Source organism: Phyllopteryx taeniolatus, chromosome 22 (assembly GCF_024500385.1).
Source record: "Phyllopteryx taeniolatus isolate TA_2022b chromosome 22, UOR_Ptae_1.2, whole genome shotgun sequence".
Taxonomy (NCBI): Eukaryota; Metazoa; Chordata; class Actinopteri; order Syngnathiformes; family Syngnathidae; genus Phyllopteryx; species Phyllopteryx taeniolatus.
In genome coordinates, this window is record NC_084523.1 from 6878607 (window position 1) to 6903630 (window position 25024).

Below are 25024 nucleotides of genomic sequence, written 5' to 3' on the forward strand. Positions count from 1 at the left end.
AGGAAGTGACTTTTGGAAAACGTAGATGCATCTGTTTCTTCTCTCCAGGCTCTTCCTTACGTCGCCTTGCTCATCGTGATGCTCTTCTTTATATACGCGGTCATCGGCATGCAGGTGAGCCACCTCCTGCCTCGTCTCCCTGTTGGGTTTAATTGGCCTTTCCTAATTGACCAAAGGGACTTGTGTGTGTTGTGCTCCCCCGCCGCCCCCCCGCGCAGATGTTTGGCAAGATAGCGTTGCGGGACCACACGCAGATCAACAGGAATAATAATTTCCAGACGTTCCCCCAGGCGGTGTTGCTGCTCTTCAGGTGAGGAAGACTTCAACGCTGCTTATCGTCTCCTTGGCCACGCTCATCGCTTCCGCTTCTAAAACAAGCCTGACTCGTGGATTTTCTTTTATTCGCCACATTTTTGGGGGTTAATTAAAAGATAGAGTAGGTGTAAATGTCAAATACAGACTTTTAAAGTGGATTAAGTGTGGGAGGAACATTCCAAAAGGCGCGACTGGATTTAGCAGTTTTAAGACACAGCTGTGCAGGAGCACTGGTTGCAAAATGACGAGAACCAAACGGTGTCCGCCAGATGTGCGACGGGCGAGGCGTGGCAGGAGATCATGCTGGCGTGCGCGCCCAACCGGCCGTGCGAGAAAGGATCCACCAACGAGAACGTCACCGTCCACGAGGACTGCGGGAGCCAGTTTGCCATCATCTACTTTGTCAGCTTCTACATGCTCTGTGCCTTTCTGGTGAGCACCTACTCCAAAAGCCACCAGCTCGCGTTCACGGTCGCTTTTTAAGAAATGAGACTGATATTTGTGTCGGACTCTTTCCGTAGATCATCAATCTCTTCGTGGCTGTCATCATGGACAACTTTGACTACCTGACACGGGATTGGTCCATCCTGGGGCCGCATCATCTTGACGAGTTCAAGAGGATCTGGGCCGAGTATGACCCGGAAGCGAAGTGAGTTAACAAAACGACGCCTGACCGGGACAGTCGCTAATGAGCGTTATTGTTTGTTTCCAGGGGGAGGATCAAGCACCTGGATGTGGTGACTCTGCTGCGAAGAATCCAGCCTCCGCTCGGCTTCGGAAAACTCTGTCCTCACCGGGTCGCCTGCAAGGTGAGCACGGCGGTGTGTACTTTGATTCGAAGCTTCCGGAAGAACATTTAGCATTGTGTGTTTGTGCGTGCAGCGACTGGTATCCATGAACATGCCCCTGAACAGCGACGGAACCGTCATGTTCAATGCCACGCTGTTTGCACTGGTCAGAACTGCACTGAGGATCAAGACAGAAGGTAACGCGCACACGCGCACACTCAGGTTGTGCTTTCGTGGATGAAAGTTTGTTATTTGTGTGTTTTTAGGCAATCTGGAGCAGGCCAATGAGGAACTGAGGGCCATCGTCAAGAAGATCTGGAAGAGAACCAGCATGAAACTCCTGGATCAAGTCGTGCCTCCTGCTGGCGGTTAGTATTCAGTTTTGGAAAACACAGCAGTGGAGACACCAGAAGGCGACATATAATTAATTGAATTAAAGCATGAAATCATGACGCACCAACTGTTTAATTCTTTACATTCTATTTAATTCTGTCATTTACATGTTTTTATTAAGCACAATATTATAGAATGCTATGTTCCTTCTTAAATATTTTGTGTGTGAGACCAGAACAGATTAATTGTATTTCCATTCATTTCAATGGGGAAAGAGGGTTTGAGTTACAAAGTGGTCACGAAACGAATTAAAGTTGTATTTTAAGGTACCGCTGCAATCTCAAATAATCTCCAAAATGTGTCCTTATGTGTATTTTATTTTGCTTTGTTTGGTCCTTCAGACGACGAGGTGACAGTCGGAAAGTTCTACGCCACCTTCCTCATTCAGGAGTATTTCCGCAAGTTCAAGAAGAGGAAAGAACAAGGGCTGGTGGCCAAGGTGCCGCCCAAAACTGCACTCTCTCTGCAGGTACACACACACACACACACACACACACACACGCTAACTGTACCGCCACTGAACTACATTTCTGCAAAACAAACTCATGATTTCTTTCCTACGTGTGTTTAGGCGGGCCTGCGGACGTTGCACGACATCGGTCCGGAGATCAGGAGGGCCATCTCCGGAGACCTGACGGTGGAGGAGGAGGTGGACAAAGGCCCGAAGGAGCCGTTGTCGGCCGCATCCGAGGACGATATCTTCAGGGTAAAGGTCGGATACACACACCCTCACTCGCTCGTCAAAGTGAGAGAGAGAAAGAACGATGCTTCGCCTCCAGCTTGAAGTTCTCCATGTAGACATGAACAATCCTCATGCATGTACATACAAGTAAAAAAAAAAAAAAAATCTCGCATTTGGTAAGTTTCTATTTATCCAGCCTGCCATTGGTGCTATCATTTTCATAAGCCGCTAAGCAAATACTACTGTTTGATACATACTATAGGTCAAAAAGAGTCTGTGACCTGGTTTAAATTTGACATCTATGTGGTTTGTCGATTGAATGCCACACCAGAACTGTTTGCAAACAACAGAATCTGAAATTGCCGACAGTGTGACATAGTCAACGATCAACTAGAACAGCTTGAAAAAGGACATAAATCATCTTGCAAACCCAATAATAGGACATCAAAGGTTGATTTTTTTTTTATTGATGGCATCCCGTGCCATCAATAAAAAAAAACTATATTTTTAAAAGGAGTTATCCAGCACAATTGCAACATGCAGTTAGCTAGCTAAAATATGCATCTTCCCTTGGTATAGTCTGCTGGCGTGGCCGCTTTAGAGCGCCTCGTTGTAGGTTGTGAGTGTGTGCACATCACAGAGAGTAGGCTGAAGAGCCAGATTAAAAAAATAAATAAAAAATGCAAAGTGAGTGCCTCGTTGTCGCGGCATGGAAAAGCCCCGTGTAAGTTAAAACATCGGTCAAGGTGTTGTTGTAATTGTGTTGCTTTGCATTTACATCCTGGCTGGAATGAATGCGCCAAATAATGTTTATTATAGTACACCTTACTATTTTTCTTCCTGCTCCTCTATTAATGACTTTCTGTCACCCATCTTCAACTGCGCAGCGGTCTGGCGGCTTGTTCGGCAACCACGTCAACTACTACAGCCAGAGCGACGGCCGCGCCTCCTTCCCGCAGTCGTTCACCACCCAGCGTCCCTTGCACATCAGCCAGAAGGGCTCGCCGTGCGAAGGCGAGAGCCCGTCGCACGAGAAGCTCATGGACTCCACCACGTTCACGCCGTCCTCGTACTCGTCGTCGGGCTCCAACGCCAACATCAACAACGCCAACAACACCGGGATGGCGGGCGTGGCCCCGCAGGGCGTGGGCCGCTTCCCGAGCCCGTCCATCAGCACGGTGGACGGGCACACGGGACAGCCGCTGACGCCCATCCTGCTGCCCAGATCGGCCTGGTGCTTCCCTCCAAAGAGGTGAGCGAGCAGTCATCCGTCAAGCGTTGAAGGACAACATGTCTTTCTCTCTTTCTCCAAACTTTTCATCCCTTTCTTCTTATTCCTATGTTGTGTGCGATGGCAAGCAGGACATCTTTCTTTGACAACCTCATTCGGTATGTTGCCGGGGCACAGATGCGCAGTGTGTTTGCCGGCTTTCGCGCTCGACGTTTGCTCCGATCTCATCGCCCGACATGAAAACGCGCGGATGAGAAAGTGCCATAGCGACGACGCCTGTTGCTATGCACAACGGAGCTGACTTGCCACTGCTAAGCAAAGCCGCAGATGGAGCGTTTGGTGCCACAACACCAAACCGTTCCTATCCAAGGCTTTCACTGATGCTCTTTTATAATTTGTCAGTCGCGCTTCTGGGTTAGATTTGGTGAAGCATTTCGACAGGTTGATTGAAGCACACTTCTAACCCAGAGTTTGCTTTGGTGCCATTTAAACAGAATAGAAACCAGTGGCAGGACTTCAGTGACGACTTAAACCATCTCGTAATACAATTATAGAAACCCTCAATACGAAACAAAAACACAATAAAACAGCACGTAACTGTGCCATTTGAAGCGGTTCGGAACCCATATTGATCTAATAACAAAACAAAAACCTGTAAAACACATGGGTTTTGCTAGTCGAGCAAGTTTTGCTCTGACATGGCATATAAAGGCTGAAATCTAATTGGAGGGGGAAAAGGAGGCTGTGCAGCCAAGAGATACGCTACGCAATGAAGAAAAGAGACTGCTGAGAATAAATAAATGAAATCATCTTCATGCAACAGATATTTGAAGTTGGGTTGCAAATGTAGTTCCTGACTGCCCACCACTGATTGAAACTGAGTGACACTTATTTATTTTTTTTTTTATTCAAGGTATTAGGTTGAACGCTAACCCTTGCTGCTGCTCCAGTTCTTTTGCTTTTCTTTTTCTTTTTTTTTAACCCCAAATGCACTCCTTTGCTTCAACCGACCTTAAAGACTAAACAAGCTTGTCTGCGTGTTTGTGTTCATTCTGTGTGTTTGCGCGTCGGCCCGCAGCTCCGACTCGAGCGACAGCCGCCTGCCGATCATGCGCAGGGGCGAAGGGTCAACGGAGGAAACGTACGACGAGAGCTACGCCGACGAGCGGGACTTCCACGAGGACGACCACTCGCTCTCCTCAGACATGTACGACTCGCATTTCAGCAGCGTGTCAAATTCAAATTGTGAAGCAGTGACGGCTGGACAATAGCCGCCGCATCACGTAGAGTAGAATAAAAATAAAAATATATCTATATTTTTAGATGAGCGGGATGTATAGTAAATAATTAATTGTTTTTCAGTGACGCATATCCAGTTTGGGGCATGCAAATCTTTACCCACTGACTCTCATTAAAAGAAGTCCTCTTCAGTGCAGTCGATAGAACCGTAGTGGGGATGCGGCTCTGTGCACTTTGTTGATTTCAATAAAGTTGGAAAAAAAAGTCAACTTTTCTGGCATCAGGCTGGTGTACCACGACGACACCTGCAAGCAGCTGACTCCCATGGAGGAAGGAGACGACATGGAGGCGAGACGAGGAGGCGGGTGGCAGTCTCCCAGAAGAGTCTTCTTCTGTCCCACCTCTTTAGGTGCATGACTCCATTGAATCCTTTTGGATTTGGAGCTGCTTCTTTTTGGGGTTTTTTTTTACCTACAAATTCTTTCCCTGTCAGCAGGGCGGAGATCTTCTTTCCACTTAGAGTGTCTGAGGAGGCAGTCGAGGCCAGACGTCTCGCAGAAGACGGCCGTCCCGCTGCACCTCGTCCATCATCAGGTAGACGTCGGGTTATTCGCTCGGGGGGGTTGTTGTCGGGTTCCGACCGCGTCGCTCTAACTCGCCGGGCGCTCCTCCCCCGAAGGCACTAGCGGTGGCCGGGCTGAGTCCCTTGATAAGGAGGAGCCACTCGCCCACCCTCTTCAGCCGGCTGTGCTCCACCCCTCCGGCCAGCCCCACAGGTGCTCATCCTCACCATCATCACCGTCATCATCATGAGCACCATAATCACGCAATGTCTGCGACACAGTTGACTTGGTTTTCTTTTCTCCTTCTGCAGGGCAAAGCGGCGATGCCTCGTATCAGCAGGTACCCTCGCTGAGGTTAGAGGGCTCCAACTCCTACGAAAAGCTCAACGCCAGCTTGCCCTCGGTCAACTGCGGGCCCTGGTAAAACCAAACACTCGGCGTGACTGTAAAAAAGTAGCATCAGCACTCATTTATCGGATAATCTGTCAGGGGTTGGGCTAGTCCAGAACTTTTGTACTCAAGCTACTTTCCCTTTATAGAGTGCACGCTTTTAAAGACAGGTCTTGTTTGTGTTTTGTAGGTATACCGACAGTAATGGGAACAGTCGGGTACCCAGCCCTAGCCCCGCCTCCGGCATGCCGACGACCAATCAGAGAGCGGCGCGGCCGGTGTCGCTCACGGTGCCCTCGCTATCGGGGCACGACTCCAGCTCGCTGTCTCACGGCAGCGCGGGAAGTCTGGTAGAGGCGGTGAGTTCAAGCGCGTGTGCGTCTGTGCGCGCCCACTACCGACTTAACGACTCCCCGCTCCCAATTCCAGGTGCTAATATCTGAAGGCTTGGGTCAGTTTGCGCAGGACCCCTCCTTCATCGAAGCCACCAAGGCCGAGCTGGCCGACGCCTGCGACATGACCATCGAGGAGATGGAGCACGCCGCCAGCAACATCCTCAACGGCAACAACGCCGCCGGCGCGTCGGACGTCGCCACGCCCCCCGCCGCCTCCCGGCACAGCCCCAACGGCAACCTCCTGCGCTTCGACAGGGACCGAGGGGCGGAGGACGGCGGGGAGGCCGGCGGGAGCAGAGGCTCCGCCGTCCACGGGCCGTCCTCCGTGGAAGAGCGGCAGGAGCTGCTGGCGGGGGTACGGGGACAGGATGAGGAAGAGGAAGAGGAAGAGGAGGAGGAGGAGGAAGAGGAAGGACACCACAGAAGCTCAGTGGTGATGGGAGGAGCGCGGCAGAGGACCAGCGGGCTGCTGGAGGACGAGGACATGGAGTGTGTGACCAGTTTGTAGGACCTGTGCCGGACAGCTCGTGATTGCTGGCTCTGTTAGTCCCCGCCCCCTTCTCTCACACACACACACACACACACACACACCTCTCCTCTGCCAGAGGAAGTGGCTGCGAACAATGGCGGCCACCACGCCACCTGAAACGCCACAAATGCTTTGTACGTCTGAATGTTTGTAGTAAAGTATATCACATATACTCTATATTATCAGAGTGTACGCTTGTGTGTGCGCGTTTTTCCCCTCTCTTTGTACGCACATTCGCGTGTGTGCGTGAGAGAGAGTGTGTGTGTATGTCTCTAAAGTGCCTCACAGTTTTCTCACGTCCTCAAAGTGTGACGAGCAAAGGCGGCGAAGGGAAGGAAAAGATGTGTAATACTTTTCGTCGTCTTTTGTGCGCTCGTTGTCGGTTCGGCCGCCGCCGGGGAATCGGGTGACGGCGAGTGCCAGGACGGAGCTCCTCCTCCTCCTCCTCCTCCTCCCCCTCCTCGGTTCACTCGGGATGAAGCGCTGTATCGTCAAAAAATTAAAAAAGGGGAAAATTGCGTCCTCCTCTTCCAAAGGAACGCCCCCTCCACTGGGGGGTGTGAGGCATGGACCGACAGCCGGCAAAATGGCTGACAAACTGGCTGTTCAGCTCCATCTGGCTTCCTCCTCTGTTTTTATTCAGCCACAACAGGAAACGCGAGGAGGATTCATACCTCGCCGTCCCGCCGTTTTCTTTTTGGGCTTCTTGAGGTTCGCGGTGAGCGAATGGCGAGGAGTTGAACAGGACTCTGGGCAAGCGCTTCCTCTTCTTCCTCCCCCACGCTGTATTCAAACTGGCTCGCCATTTTGTTTTGCTCCTCATGCTGTTTAATTTATCCTTGATTTGTTTGCACAATCGGGGTGCTGGTCTTTCTCAACGTACTTTTAGGCGAATTTTAAGCGGTTTTAAGTAACGAAGCAGAGCGCAGACTTTTATTTTTGGGTGGTGCGCGTCTGCGTTGGTACGATTGTGCGTGCGTGCGTGCGTGTGAGATGGGGGTCCTTTCTCTCAATCAGTATGCACCTTTTACAGATTGTATCTATTTATTTATTTATTTTTCCCAGAGGACAGAAGTGAGTGTGTGCGCATTTTGAGTGGTTACTTATGTACTCTTAAAAGAAAAAGCTGATTTTTAAACCTAGACAATAATTTAAGGTAGCATTACAAGTGTGTGTGTGTGTGTGTCTGTGTGTGAGTGCGTGTGTGCGAGTGTGTGTGGTAATGGGCCTCCTTAAGGCAGGGTTCCCACGGACAGGCATGCTTCCAAAGCGTTTCAAGTTACGTTAGCTGCAAGGACACGAGAGAACTATTTTTCGCATATTAATCATCACAGATTTTTTTTTTTGGTTTTGTTTTTGTTTTTTTGGCTCCGAGGTCAACAGCTTTTTCTTGATGATTGTGCTAAAAAAAATACAACAACAACGACAACAAAAAGTTGGAAATGCCGTGAAAGGGCCGTAACACACTGTTATCACTGAGACAAGTCGTCTTTCTCTTCAAATGAATTCTTAGGGCTGAGTTAAAGATGCTGCAAGAATTTTTAACCTTTTGTGAAACATCTTCGAGGAAACGCTTCCATTTATTGCGCGTTTTTGGGCATGCGCGTTTTTGTTCGTCTGAAATTTGTAGCAAGAACGCTGCGGCGCTGTCACAAAGCATCAAATCTTGTGTGGAAATGTCAATTTACGAGCGTAAGTTATAGTTTCGACAAGCTTTGTAGCTCGGACTCGGAATCAGTAGAGGACAGGGTGTCGCAAAGAAACACGCAACTTGGATATCACGACAATGACGCCGTCCTCGCGTGCATGGTTGGCCCGAAATGTGCGTGCGTGCGCTGTGACTTACCGTTGCCTCTCGAGGAGAAAACCAGGTGAACCTGGAAATAAAGATCTCATTTGACACATTTCTCCCAAGACAACACTGCCATGTGTCCCACTCATAGCAGCTCTTGGCTGAAGAGTGATGCAGTATTCAGTATCACTTTAAGCTCACTTTAACGCTTACTTGTGAGGACTCCGTGTGTGTGTGTGTGTGTGTGTGTGTGTGTGTGGCAGGAACACTCTTGTGACATGAGAATTATGCAAACTAAATGTGAATGTGACGTGGCTCGAAAGCACTGTTGGCGTTTTGAATTCTGCCTCGCTTACAGCTTTGATTTGCCGCTTCGTTCGAATGCAGGAGGTCAATTGCATATTTGGAAAACGATCTAAATTTAGCGTGTCGTTTGAAGTGATTGAACTAAAGGCCCTGTTGACCGTTCCCCAGATTTGACCCCAAGTAACCCTGTCCAGTAACGGCAAGATATGCAAAAGCAATGCAATAACTTTGTCTGCACGGTTCCCCCGCCGTAAACGTGACGTGAGAAAAGTCGACTGAGGTGTTTTGTATCCCGCCCATGCTAGAGAAACCGAACATACTTGAAATCAGGAGAGATGCAGTTTAGTCGAGCGATGTTGTGTTGACTAACCTGAAATCAGTATTCTTTTTTTTTAATCCAGATGAGTTTCTTAATTATTTTCTCTGGTTGTGTGACTGACTGGCAGTTGTTACCATCACGACGTCAAAGTGGCTCCTTGATGGTTCCGGTACTTACAGTAACCGATATATGAAATGAAGGGGTGATTTTGCATATCTTGAACAGGACAGCAGTTTTTCTTTTTTTGGTGTTGGTTTTTTTTGTTTAATTCTTGGAAAAAAAGGGCTGCTCCGAATTCAATGTTGAGCTCATTTAAAGCCCCCCTCCCCGACATATATTATATGATCCTGACTTATTTATTGATTCTGATATTTGCGAGAGGGTTTTTCCAGACAAGAAAGGTCAGTCAGATCTTGGGTCAGTTTGCCAGACGCATGATTGAGAAGGAACCCACAGATTATTGGCACTACCATTCATTTCAAAGGGGAATGATGATTTTCGATGAGTGTTGAAAAGGGACGCAAACGATGATTAATACTGCCTCACCACAGGTCGTCGATTGTATATTTTGATACCGTAATGAATATATAATCAAGAGTATGTTGAGGAATGAGCGTCTGGGAATGTATTTACGGCCTACTGACTGTAGCGTCAGCAGGAATTTATTGGAAACTCCCACTTGAAATAACTTATTTTCTGACCCATAGGAATATTGTATTTATCGCGGAAGCGTTTATGAGGATATTTTCACGACGTCCTTGAAATATATAGGAAGGTGGAACTAATGCAGTGTTTTGGCTCACTGAGATGAGTCATTTCATCACTTTTGTGCGCGTGTGCTGGCGATTCTCCTGTTCTGTAGCAGCACTGAGTTGACCTCTTTACAACTGTACAATTTGGATTTGAGTGACCAAAACAATTTTGAAAGGAGGGAACTAAAGTAGCGTTTTGGTTTGGACGAGCGTTTTTGTCAAACACGTCCAGCGCTGCTACACGGACACGGAAGAGAAAAGACAGTATTTTCCTCCCGAGAAGCATATTTTACATATTTCCCTCAAGCATGGCCTCCAATCAATTGAAACTGAGAATGAGCGAGTGTACAGATATTTTGTGGTAGAGGCTGGGAAAGTATATTCTAGAATGCTAGTTTCTATAGCAACTATTTTAGATATGAAATGGAGAAATATGATACATTGTGTTGATGAAAAGATAGCGATGGACAGTGCAATGAACAGAAACGGGTTTGCCGGACTTGATTTAATATTCCCTCATAAGTTTCCTTTCTATGAGCGAGTCTTGACAGATGTGACCAAAGCAAACGTTATTTCTTCAAAGCGAACACAGCTTATCAGCGGTATTGAAATTGTTTCGTAGCAGCTGAGGCTTTGTTCTTACGACTACTATTTTGTTCACTTGCGATGAAAACAAACTTCCTGGCGTCCGAAATTTTAGTCAAGACACACGCGTGTCACCTTTTTAGCTCACAACGCGTGCATGTATGGGTGTGTGTGTGTGTGCAGCTTTAATGAGCCTTTATTTTGCTGATAGGAATGTTCACGTTTTGGTTTGATTCCAAATCCTGGCAGAGGGCTCGCACGTGTGCATTTCCGTTTTCAGGCTAATCGGAACCCTGTGCAAAGTTTTACAAGCTCCCTCGCAGGGTTGTTTTTGTCTTCTCCGCAGCTGGTAATCGAGAGGCGTTCAAAGACCAATTAGTTAGTTCCCTCACATGTAGGGTTGGATAACGTCGCCCTGTTTTACTGTCACAAACGGAACGACAAAGAGGAATGACACAAGCCACAACCCATCGTTTGCGTGAGGGCTTTTCATTGGCCGACATCACTTGGTCGCCTTGGTTACGGCTGCATGGTCTCACACTTTGACGCAACCTCTTCTTTTTCTAACTTGTTTCTTTCCTTTCTTCATTTCATTTTAGACTTTAGAAAAAGGGAAAGAATATACAAATTTAATCAAAATATTAAGTCAATCACTTTTTCTACTCCTATTTTCCAAAAAAAAAAAAAAAAAATGACACTGAAAAAAAACCAAGAAAAAAGTTGATTTGTAAATAAGTCGTGTACAGTTTGTATCTGTAAGTCATCAGTCTGTCATTGGTGACAGAGTCTGTCTTGCCTATAACGCACGCTACCAGTAAATTAAAAAAAAAAAAAAAAAAGGAAAAATTATATTTAGACTGTATGGTCCCTTGAAAGCAAGTTTTAAATTAATATCTGATGTATATTCCTGTAACATTGCATTTTTATCCGAGGAATGATGTTATTAAAAAAAATTGCAAATAAATTGCATTTCCTACAGTCGAGTGTCATTGATGCACCTTATTATACTGTACTTTACAATTTGGTTCAATGTTTGCTTGAGGACGTTTCATCAAATCCTGAATTCTAATGTTTCTCTGTAAAACACAGAAGATTCCGGTGGGTTTGAAAGCATCACAAGCTTCCGCGTGAAGCTTCGCAGTCTTCTCGCGAGGTGATGACGCGGTCCCATACGGAAGTGTCGAGGTGAGCTGCTTGTCGTGTCGCAACTTTTCGTTTATTTTCTGGCAGCCGATGTAAGAAGAAACACGATTAAATCCATAGATTTCGAGACGTTTAAGTGCTATTATTAAATGCTTGTTTTGTCTTTTAAAAAGAAACGTTTTTCACGTTCACATGATCCTTCGAAGCTTGTTGTGCATCCTTTCCAGCATCTTTGGGCTATTCCTCCAGGCAGACGAGTGACTTCCACATGCTGGTGCCTCATTGAGAAGAGCCTGCAGAAGACTGATGTTTAGCACGCTAAATGTCCGAATAGTAACTATTTAATTATTCTGCTAATTGTTTATGATTATGTTGACGCAAGCCACTTGTATGATACGTGCTATTTAAGCACTTGCTCTGTTCCCCAGGGTCAACTTGGATTTGTTGTTTGTTTCAAATAAAGCAAAGTACACTGCCTCTTTGTCGCAAACGTTCCTTAAAATTCAAATAGTATGTATGGTGAGATTAAGTCATGATGGCTAAACAGAATTGCTGCCATCTTGTGGCCTATCTGAGTAACTACATCCAGGTTGGGTTAAAAAAAAGTAACGTCGAAGATAGTACTGCGCGATAGTAGATATGATGCAAGGCTGCCGTCTTGTGGCTCATTGGAGTAACTACATTCAGAAATGCAAAAATAATAACTTTTGGCCCTCCCTCAGAGCTTTCATATTCTAAAACTTTGCCTCCGGTTCAGATGAATAGAGTTCGATCCCCCCAACTCCACACTGTACAAATGAACTCTGATAATGAATACGTGGAAAGAAGAAAGTGGGGCTCGAACACGTGTCAGAGGAAACCAAAGCCAATGTCTTAGATCACTCGCCATACTCGGTTCGGAAAATGCAGGGTTCTAATCGTACGTATCGGCTCTCTGCCCTTCAGTAACAAAAAAAGAAGTGCCTCGCGTTTGGGGGGGCGACACTGGCCGACATCCACGACACTAGACACAACAGTGTGGCCGAATGGTCTAAGACGTCACCTTAGGCACAGGTGACCCGGGTTCGATTCCTCACTTGATGATTCGTTTCTATAAACAAATACAAATATTGAAGCTTTCGAAATGGAGAATAAAGAGGGAGTCGAACTTGGTTCGTTCGAGCCCAAAGTCGACGTCTTAGACCACTCGACAAACCGAGCTGAGAAACATTAGGATTTTTGTAGTATTTATCCTTCCGCTGCATATTAGTGAAAAATAAATTGGACCAAAAAAATTGCAAAAAAAATCAAATAAAATGGTCAAGTGGTGTAAAACGTTGCCTCCGGTTCAGTTGATCTGTGTTCGATGCCCACTAACTGCCTCACATATTCAAATGAATTCGAAGAATGAATAAGTGGAGGGCAGAAAGAGGGCTCGAACACGAGTCAAAGTTAACCAGAGTCAATGTCTTAAACCACTCGGCCACTTTCGGCTTGTCAAGTTCCCATTTGGAGGTTGTATTTATCGGATCAGGCGACCTCAGTAACCCAAAAATGGTGAACAGAGCTTAAAAAAAAGGCACTTGAGCGCCTCGCGTTGGGGGGGGCGACACTGGCCGACATCTACGACACTACACATTGGCTGCTATCTACTTCACTCGACACAGTAGCGTGGAAGAATGGTGTAAGACTTTGCCTTTGGCACAGGTGACCCGGGTTCGATTCCTCCCTTGCTGATTCATTTATTTAAACAAATGCGAGTATTGATGCTTTCAAAATGGGGAATAAAGACGGATTCGAACCTTGTTAGTTTTAAACCAAAGTCGACATCTTAGACGACTCGACCAACCGAGCTGAGAAACATTACGATTCTGTTGTATTTATCCTTCCGCTGCATATTAGTGAAAAATAAATAGGACCAAAAAATTGCAAACAAATCAAATAGAATGGTCAAGCGGTGTAAAACTTTGCCTCCGGTTCAGATGACCCGTGTTCGAACCCCTCTAACTGATTCAAATAAATTCGAAGAATGAACACGTGTAGGGCAGAAAGAGGGATCGAACACGAGTCAAAGTAAACCAGAGTCAATGTCTTATACCACTCGACCACTTTCGGCTTGTCAAGGTCCCATTTGGAGGTTGTATTTATCGGATCAGGCGACCTCAGTAACCCAAAAATGGTGAACAGAGCTTAAAAAAAAGGCACTTGAGCGCCTCGCGTTGGGGGGGGGGGCGACACTGGCCGACATCCACGACACTACACATTGGCTGCTATCTACTCCACTAGACACAGCAGCGTGGTAGAGTGGTGTAAGACTTTGCCTTTGACACAGGTCATCCGGGTTCGATTCCTCCCTTGCTGGTTCATTTATTTAAACAAATGCGAGTATTGAAGCTTTCAAAATGGGGAATAAAGACGGATTCGAACCTTGTTAGTTTTAAACCAAAGTCGACATCTTAGACGACTCGACCAACCGAGCTGAGAAACATTACGATTCTGTTGTATTTATCCTTCCGCTGCATATTAGTGAAAAATAAATAGGACCAAAAAATTGCAAACAAATCAAATAGAATGGTCAAGCGGTGTAAAACTTTGCCTCCGGTTCAGATGACCCGTGTTCGAACCCCTCTAACTGATTCAAATAAATTCGAAGAATGAACACGTGTAGGGCAGAAAGAGGGATCGAACACGAGTCAAAGTAAACCAGAGTCAATGTCTTATACCACTCGACCACTTTCGGCTTGTCAAGGTCCCATTTGGAGGTTGTATTTATCGGATCAGGCGACCTCAGTAACCCAAAAATGGTGAACAGAGCTTAAAAAAAAGGCACTTGAGCGCCTCGCGTTGGGGGGGGGGGCGACACTGGCCGACATCCACGACACTACACATTGGCTGCTATCTACTCCACTAGACACAGCAGCGTGGTAGAGTGGTGTAAGACTTTGCCTTTGACACAGGTCATCCGGGTTCGATTCCTCCCTTGCTGGTTCATTTATTTAAACAAATGCGAGTATTGAAGCTTTCAAAATGGGGAATAAAGACGGATTCGAACCTTGTTCGTTCTAAACCAAAGTCGACATCTTAGACGACTCGACCAACAGAGCTGAGGAACATTACGATTCTGTTGTATTTATCCTTCCGCTGCATATTAGTGAAAAATAAATAGGACCAAAAAATTGCAAAAAAAAATCAAATAGAATGGTCAAGCGGTGTAAAACGTTGCCTCCCGTTCAGATGACCCGTGTTCGAACCCCTCTAACTGATTCAAATAAATTCGAAGAATGAACACATGTAGGGCAGAAAGAGGGATCGAACACGAGTCAAAGTAAACCAGAGTCAATGTCTTATACCACTCGACCACTTTCAGCTCGTCAAGTTCCCATTTGGATGTTGCATTTATCGGATCAGGCGACCTCATTAACCAAAAATGGTCAACAGAGCTTAAAAAAAGGCACTTGAGCGCCTCGCGTTGGGGGGGGGGGGGGGGGACACTGGCCGACATTAACGACACTACACATTGGCTGGAATTTCAAGTGCTGGACACGCCAGCGTGGCCGACTGGTCTAAGACTTTACCTTTGGTCCAGGCGACCCTGGTTCGACTCCTCACTTGCTGCTTCATTTCTTTAAAGAAATGCAAATATTGAAGCTTTCCAAATGGATAATAGCGAGGGATTCGAACACGGGTCCTTCCAGACCACCTTCTTAGAGCACTCGACAAACCGAACTGCCTAACATCACGACGTTTGTTCCATTTATGCGTTCCGTGCTAGTAAATAAAAAATAAATAGGACCAAAAATTGGCGAAAAAATTCAAATAAGATAGTCGATTGGTGTAAAACTTTGCCTCCGGTTCAGGCGGTCTCGGGTTCGAGCCTCACTTCTCCAAATCGACACATAAATGCAAATATTGAAGGACAGCAAATGGAGGAGAAAGAAGGAATCGAACCCGAGCCGACCTAAACATTAGGCAACGTCGTAGACCACTCGACCAATCTCGGCTTGTCCAACTCGCATTTGGAGGTTGTATTTATCGGATCAGGCGACAGTCTCAAGTTTTGACGTTTGGGCGTCGTGTGCGCAAATGTAAGAAATAGGAGCAAAAGTACCGGAAACACCAACTGAAGATAGCTCACACGATCACGACAAGAACTTCGGTGCTGGCGGACCGGAATCGAACCTCGCTCGGTCCTGCATTTAGCCTTCCTGGCATATTTTCGAAGGTTTTTCCGTCAAAATGCGTTTTTTTTTCTCTCTTTATGTTAAATAAAGCTTTTTCTTAAAAAAAAATCCGCACGTGCGATGACGTGGCCAGCTGCAAGCTATTTAAGCTGCGACTAATTGCATGAGCGTTCTTTCTCCAGCGGCTGACAGCATCCCGTCGTCCTCACGCCGCTGCTGCTCTCCACACATTTCCACAAGGTCAGTCTTCAAACTTCTTCTTTTGCCAAATCATTTTAACTTGGTTCGCCAACTTTTAACACGAATTCATGTTTTCGGCGTGCCAATCAAACTAGTTAGCATGCGAACGAACACGTTTGCCTGAATGAAGTTAAATAACGTCAAGTGCCTGCTAAAATGACACAAACGCATTTATTTGACCTGTATGGCAATGAATAAATGCCTAAATGCATTGCACTTGATCATGAAAGTATTGGCTCCAACCCTTTCCAACATCTGGAGAAGAGCGCCGTTTCGTGGGAGGTAGGTTGCCATATTCTCAATTTAACCGAATTATAACAACTGTACCTATGTGTGTGTGTGTTCATAATTGTCTAATTTCTGTCCACAGGCTTCAGTCTTAAGCGGCCAAACTGATTCTAAAAGATCTACTTCAGAGACTTTCTGTATCTTTCACAGCATGACGTCTTGAAGTTTTTATTGCAGCTCGACTTTGTATACACATGCTGACCAAATGTCACGTTGCTAATTATGTTACTGTGTCTTTCTTTCTTGTTTAGAGAGCCCTGCTCGCATCACTGGTGAGACACGCACACTCGTACACACAAAAAATATCTCAATTTGTTTCAGCAAATGATGAGCTACCATGTGGCAAAAGCCAACAGATTTATTCCTGTGATGACATCATTAAGGTGGGAACATGTCACAACACCCAAAATGCATTCATCTCCAATGGTGATGGTAAAAGATTGTGCCTTTGCAGCAAACATTCCTTACATCCTGCTTCTGTGTGCAGTTATGACAACCTCCACTTGAAGCGCCGCTGCCTGAGGACTGAGATGCTGGGTTTGAACACTCTGTAAAACAAAATGGCTGATATAAACATTTTAGTTTAATATTTCTCTCTTCTGTCATTCCCTCAAAGCTGCACAGAGCTGCAATCCGGACCCCCAACGAGGTAAGTTACCTTCACTACTCTTCGCTCATGTCCACTAGGTGGTGCAAAAGCATCTTGGCCCTGGAGAACCTGAACCCGGCTTGGACCGACGAGTGAAGCAGATTTCCTGCTTCAAGGTCTGACTTGATCTGCGTCAAAGACGGACATCCTTTTGACTTCATCCAGCGCTGCGTGAGTAACAAGATCGTGTACGAGGCTGACCGTCACCAAATCTGCTGGGTTTGACATGCCGCAAAACAAAATGATTGCCATGAAAATGTTTAAACCTGTCACTTGCTTGCTTACTCTGCATGCAGGGTGGCTTCCAGGACAAGTTCCATTGTGGCAGAGAACCACCTTGGCCCCCAAGATCCTGCACCTGCTGGGGAAAAACAGTTCTACGTGACTATGCAGGTGGTCCTCAATGCTGTTGAAACTTGAAAATAAACTCTATTAGGAGTTTGACTGGTTCAGTTTTCTGTGCCCTCAAATGTGTTCTTGTTCTTCCAGAGACTGAGGAACACGTTCAACTTCCTGTGAGTGCTCTGTGTTGCAGGAAAAACTTGTTTCATCTCAAAACATAAATTAACCACAATGTTTGGTTCACTCACCGATGTCTTTTTGGCTTCTTCAGGGAGGTCACGACACATTGGTCGACGCGCTCGTGTTGATTGTGATGGTCATCAGCAATGAGGAAACTGTCAGTCGGCTCAAGTGCAACTTATTTTAATCTGCAGGAGAAATAAATGCAAATTACAACATATTTGTTGATCCTCACTCTTTTTCTTGCCTTGCATGTTGTCATCTCTTACTCAGCTGGATGACCACATCAGAAGATGCTGAAGCCAAACTGTGGAGCAGCCTGAGGAGTTGGACAAGTTTGAGATGTTTGCACTGGTGTCCACTCTGTGAATACACTGAACAATCATCACAATGTTGTTCAAATGTTTTTCCTTCCTGTGAGCGCTTGGACAAAGTCCCAGAGAGAAACAAGTCACATCCTCTTCATTGCTGGTGGGTTTCATCTCTTGTCAAATGTGCTGTATGGCAAAACTTAACAGATGTCTTTTGTTTTAGAAATTCTGGCCTCAGTTGACTATTTTCCTACTGCATGCTCATCTGTGTTCAAGGCAATCTTCTGAAGGAGGGTGACTTGCAGCAACCACTCCTCACATCCTGCTTTTTGTGTGCAGTGTTGACTTCATGCAGAGATGCGAGAGGAACAAGATGTACGAGGCTCGCCTGTCGCCACGTCTGCTGGGTTTGACACGCTGCAAAACAAAGATTGCCTTAAACATTTTAACATCTTTCTCTTCTGCAGTTTGAAGAGTGCTCACCTGTTTGTTTTTTTGACGGCTTCCAGAACAAGAGCCATCGTGGAGGAGAAGCACCCTGGCCCCCCCAAGATCCTGCACCTGCTGGGCAAAAGCAAGTTGTACATGAATGTGCAGAAGGTCTGAAATGCTGTTGAGACTTGAAAATAAACTTGATTAGCAGTGTGACTGGTCCTTCTTGTGTTCAGTTTTGTCCTCAAATGTTTGTTCTTCCAGAGACTGAGGAACATCAACTGCCTGTGAGTGCTCAGTGTCTCTTGTTTCGTCTCAAAAACATAATTTAATGACGTTGGGTTAATGTTTGACTCTCAGATGTCTTATTGGCTTCTTCAGGGAGCTCACGACACATTGGTCGACGCGCTGACTGTGGTGACGGTCATCAGCAACGAGGAAACGGTCATTCCAGCTTTAGTGGACTCGGGTGCAAAATTTTTAATGATCTGCAGGGGAAATTAATGCAAATTTACATGTATTGTTGTTCTTACTCTGTATGTCTTCTTACTCAGCTGGAAGACCACATCAGAAGGTGCTGAAGCCAAACTGGAGCAGCCAGAGAAGTTGGGGACAAGTTTGATGGTTTGCACTGGTGTCCACACTTTACAGTCCACTCTGTGAATACAGGTCACAATCCTCACAATGTTGATCAAATGTTTTTCCCTTCCTTCATGCTCAGCTTCCTGTGAATGCAGCAATGTGAGCACTTGGACGAAGTCCCAGGCAGCAACAAGTCACATCCTCTTCATTGCTGGTGGGTTTCTTCTCTTGTCAAATGTGCTGTATGGCAAAACTTAACAGATGTCTTTTAGAAATTCTGGACTCAGTTTTCCATTTTCCTCCTGCATGTCCATCTGTGTTAAAGGTAATCTTCTGAAGGAGGGTAAGGGACACCTGAGATGACTTGCAGCAACCACTCCTCACATGTCTTGACAGCCAGTGAGAGGAAGAAGATGCACGAGGGGTCCTCAATGAGAACAAAGTATGCATGTTCATGATAAATTTAATTCAGCTTCAATGGTATTTTAATAAAATAAGACTTTTGTTTTGCACAGTAAATTTCAACTGGTCAAAACCCGTCTTGGAGAACCTGAGTCCAGCATCACCACGCACCTTGGACTGACTGATGAAGCAATCTCCTTCGTTAAGGTCTGACTTGATCTGTTGCAGAGACACTTGATGAATGCAAGTACTTGATTTGTTGTGGTGGGGGAAATGGCATCATGATCAACTTCCTGTCCACCATGCTGAGATGATATAAGCTGCAAACCAACTCTCAAAGTAAGTTATGAAGATCACTCCCCTGCTTTTTGGTTTTGACTCTGCATGCAGGCTGGCTTCCGGTCCAGGCCTTCCTCTCATCCTGGTGCGCTCCTCTTCCTCAGCTGAAGGACAACATCCAGGTGATGACAACCAAAGTGGGGGATGAATTTGAGGAGCCAACTTTGGTACGCTCACAATGCTCTCCACAATCGTGACTTTTCTCTGCCCAAAACGTGTTGTTGTTCTTCCACAGGCTGAGGAACATCTTCAGCTTCCTGCGAGGTCTCAGTCGCAGAAAAAACAAGTTGCACATCCTTTCCCTGTAAGTTTCATTGCAAACAATTTGCTACAAAAAAACATGTTTGGTATAGAGGTTTGATTCACAGATGTCTTTGTTTAACAGGGTCACGACACACCGGTCCATGCTCTCCTCACGATGACCAGTGACTATCAACAGCAACGAGGAAACTGTCGTCAGTGACTGCCTGGTGAAGTGGACCTGTCATCCAACACTGAAGTTGACGCTTTTAACGGTAAGCTCTTTGCTCTTGACTCCAGTCTTTACTTCTACCACATTTGTTGTTGTTTTTCCACAGGTGCTGGGGAACATGGTCAGAGTCCTGGCAATGCAGATGTGCGAGCACTTGACGGTCCCAGAAAACAAATTTCACACCCTTTTCGTCACTGGTGAGTTTCACCTCATGTCAAAAAACATTTGCAGCACAAGTTGACATTTTGTCTTAGGTCTGCAATCTCTTCCCACTGGCCGACGACTTCACCACGCAGCGACAAGGAGACCATTGTCATCCAACATGTAAGCTTTAAAAAAAAAAAAAAATTTGCTTTTTACTCTGCAAAAAAATAAAACTTGGGAAAAACTTGTCTGTCTTTATTCTTCTAACACAAAAAAAGTGTGCCCCCCCCAGGGCATGCAAATTAATTTGCATATTTGCAAAAATTGGCAGTCGCTTCATTTGGTACACTTTGGAAGAGTACGTTCTACTCCCCCCCCCCCCCCCCAAGTGTACCTAATGAAGTGGCCACCAATGTTTGCATATTTCATACTTTATATGCAAACATTGGCGGCCACTTCATTAGGTACACTTGGGATGAGTAGAACTTACTCTTCCCAAGTGTATCTAATGAAAGCTTAAAGCACATGAGTGACACTTGGGAGAAGTAGAACTGACACTTCCCAAGTGTACCTCATGAAGTGGCCGCCAATGTTCTCATAAACTATGCAAAATTGCATATTTCATACGCGAACATTGGCAGCCACTTCATTAGGTACACTTGGGAGGAGTAGAACATACACTTCCCAAGTTTACCTAATGAAGTGGCCGCCAATGTTCGCATGTAAAGTATAAAATTTGCATATTACATACTTTATATGCGAACATTAGCGGCCACTTCATTAGGTACACTTGGGAAGAGTAAGTTCTTCTCCTCCCAAGTGTACCTAATGAAGTGGCCGCCAATGTTCGCATATAAAGTATCTAATATGCAAATTTCATACTTTACATGCGAACATTGGCGGCCAGTTCATTAGGTACACTTTGGGGGAGGGGTAGAATGTACTCTTCCCAAGTGTCACTCGTGTGCTTTCATTATGTACAGCCTGGCATCCAGTGTTTTTGTAAATTTATTTTCATTGAGATAATGGTTTCAAATTGTAAAGAAAAAAAGCTGTACATGATATTGCTAAGTTTAAACTCAGTGAAGGCACAGTTAGCAGTAAAACAAACTTTTTGCAGTTCACCCTGATATAGTACCAAAAAAACATTTGTTTTCCTTTACAATCTGAAACCATTATTGCAATGAAATTATATTTGCACAAACACTAGATGGCAGGCTGTACATGAAAGCAGCTAAAGGCAGAGGACGCCATGTTGTGCTCTTGAGGAGGTGTGTGATGTCGCTGACGTGAGCGCACGCACCAACTGCAAAAGCCAAGCTTCATGTACTGCGCACACGCACGCACCCACAACAAGAACATCATTCAATGGTTCTATTCATGTGCTTTTAACAAGTTGCCAAAAAACTAACGTTCAAATAACAGCAACCTAGTTTTTTAATAATTAGATGCATTTTGAAATAACTTAGTAAAACAACACCATGTTACTAAAAAAAAGTTATTTGGGCTGCGCCAATGTAATTTAAAAGCAGATGTTCAGAACCGTTGAATGATGTTCTTATTGCGTGTCCGTGTTGTGCAGTACAAGAAGCAGAGGTCAAAGCACACCGAGAAAGGGCCGAGTGACTTCAGACACCTCCTCAAGCACACAACATGGCGTCCTCTGCATGAAAACAGTCAACACACCTGTCCAAAAGCAGGTTGTCCTAGTCATCGTAGCGCAGAGCCGTCCACGTGTCCCACAACTTTGCGTCTGTCGGCTGCGTGTCCGCTCAAAACCTCCTCGATCCTGTCAGGAAAACAAAAGCAGTCAGTGTCTTTCTTTTGCAGATGTCACATTGCATTCCCCCCCCCCCCCCAAAAAAAAAAAAACTTCAATTTAAATTAATATGGCAAGGAAAGAGAAACGAAAGGTAATTTATGCAACTGTGGATTATAATATTTAATAATCATGTTGGACCAATTCAACGATTGGTTGAAGTTTATTTTAAACATGCAGTACAAAAAATACAATACACATATCCCATACTGAAACACCATGTACTGCTCGTCCGAAAAGGAGGTGGAAGTTGTTAAATGTATTTATTATTTATTAATGAAGTGGTCACCAATATAGCCCCGCCCCCTATGCATACCTAATAAAGTGTCTGAAATGGACAAAATATTAGCTACACCATCTGTCTTGTGTCTTGTGACTTTATTGGCTATCATCGCAGATGGACAAATGTCATGAGCGGCGAATAGATACCCCCACCCCCCCCCCCCACCCCATGCGTACTTGGGCTGCACAATATTTCGTTTGCGCATCGTCATCGCGATTTTGCTGCGATGTTGGTGTACAGTAAACGCCGCTACATCGCGGTTCATGCGTCCCGGTCCCTTTTTTTTTTTTGCAATTGGGTAATAAAAATAAATTATACATATTTCTTTCTGACAGTTAAGGCAATTGATATTACAGGTAGTCTCTCCGGGATGCAAACAAATTGTTTTGGACTCTATGTGTGGTTAAAATATGATATTTTCGCCATTTTCTGTTATTAATTTTGGCATTTTATGGGGAAATAAAATACCAGTATTTTAAGGGGAATATTTAGGGTGGGGGGGGGGGGCTGGTTTGTTTTTGTCCCGGTGAACTGAGTTCAAAATTTGAAATTATGAACTATTAACTTAGTTCATTTTTAAAACGATGAACTGAACTTTGAACTAGTTTATGTAGAAAAATGACCTTTCCCAACACTGATCCTGTATTATTTCACATCACAATATAGCTCAAAGGTTTGAAAAATAAAAAATTTGCAATGTCATGAATTTTTTTTCCTCCTATATCTTGCAGCCCTCGTTTGTGTACCAAATGCAGTGGTTAAACGTCTGCAGGCCTTGTGTATTTACATTTGCGTGGCTTAATCTTTGAGATTAAACGGCTAACTGTGACTATTGTGTCGGTTCCAAACAGTTTTCATGACGTACGGTCACGATAAAGTTTTGTTTGAACGAACGAACGACATCTGAGAACAAAGTTAACGCTGTACTGGACAGCAGTCCCATTTCCTCCACAAACAAGCCATTTTAATACTTAATAAAACTTACCCCAACATCAATTCCAGCGTCAAGTGAGAGAAACAGCCATGCTTTTATGAGTCTTTTTTGCCAAAAATTGTAAGTTCCGCGTCCAAACGTGTAGCTGAATTCAGCCCGATTTGGTTTGTGTACGACAACAAAATCCGTCCGGGCCAACGGAGGCCATAATGTTGGTTCCGGGTTCTCCTCACGACATTGACTTTACCGCATCGAACGGAAACCTTTACAGTCAGAGGAAGAAAAGAAACAAAAACAAAACAAAAAACAATAATAATAGTAAAATACTAATACAGTCCTGAAGTCTGTTCATGTGGCAAATAAAAGTCCAATGACTACTCGTGTTTGTGTGATGTTCTGAGCAACCCTTTTCCAATGAGGCAACATCAGAGCCATATATAGCGAGCTTAAAAAAAAGGCACTTGAGCGCCTCGCGTTGGGGGGGGCGGCACTGGGAGACATTCACGACACTACACATTGGCTCTGATCTACATCACCGGACATGCCAGGGTGGCCGAATGGTGTAAGACTTTACCTTTGGCACAGGTGACCCGGGTTCGATTCGTCCCTTGCTGATACATTTAATTAAACAAATCCAAATATTGAAGCTTTCAAAATGGGGAATAAAGAGGGATTCGAACCTGGTTTGTTCCAAACCAAAGTTGACGTCTTAGACTATTCGACCAACCGAACTCAGTAACGTGAGCGTTTGTGTTGTATTTATCCTTCCGCAGCATATTAGTGAAAAATAAATAGGACCAAAAAATTGCAAAAAAATCAGATAAAATGGTCAAGCGGTGTAAAACTTTGCCTCCGGTTCAGATGACCCGTGTACGATCCCCACTAACTGATTCAAATAAATTCAAAGAATGAACAAGTGGAGGGCAGAAAGAGGGATCGAACACGAGTCAAAGTAAACCAGAGTCAATGTCTTAGACCACTCGACCACTTTCGGCTTGTCGAGTTCGAATTTGGAGGTTGTATTTATCGGATCAGGCGACTTCAGTAACCCACCGAAAATGGTGAACAGAGCTTAAAAAAAAGGCACTTGAGCGCCTCGCGTTGGGGGGGGCGACACTGACCGACATTCACGACAGTACACATTGGCTCTTATCTACTGTACCGGACACGCAAGAGTGGCCGAATGGTCTAAGACTTTACCTTTGGTACAGGTGACCCGGGTTCGACTCCTCACTTGCTGCTTCATTTCTTTAAAGAAATGCAAATATTGAAGCTTTCCAAATGGATAATAGAAAGTGATTCGAACCCGAGTCCTTCCGGACCAAAGTCAACGAGTTAGAGCACTCGACAAACCGAGCTGACTCACATCACGACGTTTGTTCTATTTATGCGTTCCGTGCTAGTAAATAAAAAATAAATAGGACCAAAAATTGGCGAAAAAAATCAAATAAGATAGTCGATTGGTGTAAAACTTTGCCTCCGGTTCAGGCGGTCTCGGGTTCGAGCCTCACTTCTCCAAATCGACACATAAATGCAAATATTGAAGGACAGCAAATGGAGGAGAAAGAAGGAATCGAACCCGAGCCGACCTAAACATTAGGCAACGTCGTAGACCACTCGACCACTCTCGGATTGTCCAACTCGCATTTGGAGGTTGTATTTATCGGATCAGGCGACAGTCTCAAGTGTTGCCGTTTGGGCGTCGTGTGCGCATATGTAAGAAATAGGAGTAAAAGTACCGTAAATACCAACCGAAGATAGCTCACACGATCACGACGACAACTTCGGTGCTGGCGATAAGGGATCGAACCTCGCTCGGTCCTGCATTTAGATTTCCTGCCATATTTTCGAAAGTTTTTCCGTCAAAATGCGTTTTTTTCCCCTTTCTTTTTGTTAAATAAAGCTTTTTCTTAATAAAAAAAAAACCCGCACGTGACGTGGCCAGCTGCAAGCTATTTAAGCTGCGACTAATTGCATGAGCGTTCTTTCTCCAGCGGCTGACAGCATCCCGTCGTCCTCACGCCG

General features: G+C 45.1%; 1 protein-coding gene and 2 long non-coding RNA genes across 15 annotated transcripts in view; 2 read left to right on the plus strand and 1 right to left on the minus strand.

Moving 5' to 3' along the window:
• Window positions 1-11899, plus strand: part of cacna1c (calcium channel, voltage-dependent, L type, alpha 1C subunit) — a 112378-nt gene extending 100479 nt beyond the window's left edge. Inside the window, exons 37-54 of the mRNA XM_061762128.1 lie at window positions 49-114; window positions 219-310; window positions 585-747; window positions 837-964; window positions 1028-1124; window positions 1198-1300; window positions 1370-1471; window positions 1838-1965; window positions 2068-2208; window positions 3066-3430; window positions 3541-3567; window positions 4488-4616; window positions 4933-5057; window positions 5145-5242; window positions 5328-5424; window positions 5523-5631; window positions 5792-5960; window positions 6031-11899. Of these exons, the coding sequence (XP_061618112.1) occupies window positions 49-114; window positions 219-310; window positions 585-747; window positions 837-964; window positions 1028-1124; window positions 1198-1300; window positions 1370-1471; window positions 1838-1965; window positions 2068-2208; window positions 3066-3430; window positions 3541-3567; window positions 4488-4616; window positions 4933-5057; window positions 5145-5242; window positions 5328-5424; window positions 5523-5631; window positions 5792-5960; window positions 6031-6504 (2613 nt within the window). The 3' untranslated portion in view covers window positions 6505-11899. The remainder of the gene's footprint in view (window positions 1-48; window positions 115-218; window positions 311-584; window positions 748-836; window positions 965-1027; window positions 1125-1197; window positions 1301-1369; window positions 1472-1837; window positions 1966-2067; window positions 2209-3065; window positions 3431-3540; window positions 3568-4487; window positions 4617-4932; window positions 5058-5144; window positions 5243-5327; window positions 5425-5522; window positions 5632-5791; window positions 5961-6030) is intronic.
• Window positions 11900-16435: 4536 nt separating this feature from the next.
• LOC133471963 (uncharacterized) lies at window positions 16436-24883 on the minus strand. Of its 13 annotated transcripts, none has more exons than XR_009786490.1 (8): window positions 24752-24879; window positions 23051-23262; window positions 21650-21752; window positions 18076-18153; window positions 17551-18009; window positions 17350-17469; window positions 16769-17120; window positions 16436-16658 (listed from the first exon to the last, which is right to left on the minus strand). It is a non-coding gene; the product is annotated as an uncharacterized LOC133471963 (long non-coding RNA). The 13 variants fall into 13 exon arrangements; XR_009786498.1 differs by lacking the exon at window positions 24752-24879 and adding an exon at window positions 18558-20148 and having other exon boundaries at window positions 23051-24729; XR_009786495.1 differs by lacking the exon at window positions 24752-24879 and adding an exon at window positions 18558-20148 and having other exon boundaries at window positions 18076-18156; window positions 23051-24729.
• Window positions 18318-18995, plus strand: LOC133471969 (uncharacterized). Its single transcript, XR_009786511.1, has 4 exons — window positions 18318-18493; window positions 18579-18648; window positions 18746-18820; window positions 18932-18995. It is a non-coding gene; the product is annotated as an uncharacterized LOC133471969 (long non-coding RNA).
• Window positions 24884-25024: the final 141 nt, after the last annotated feature.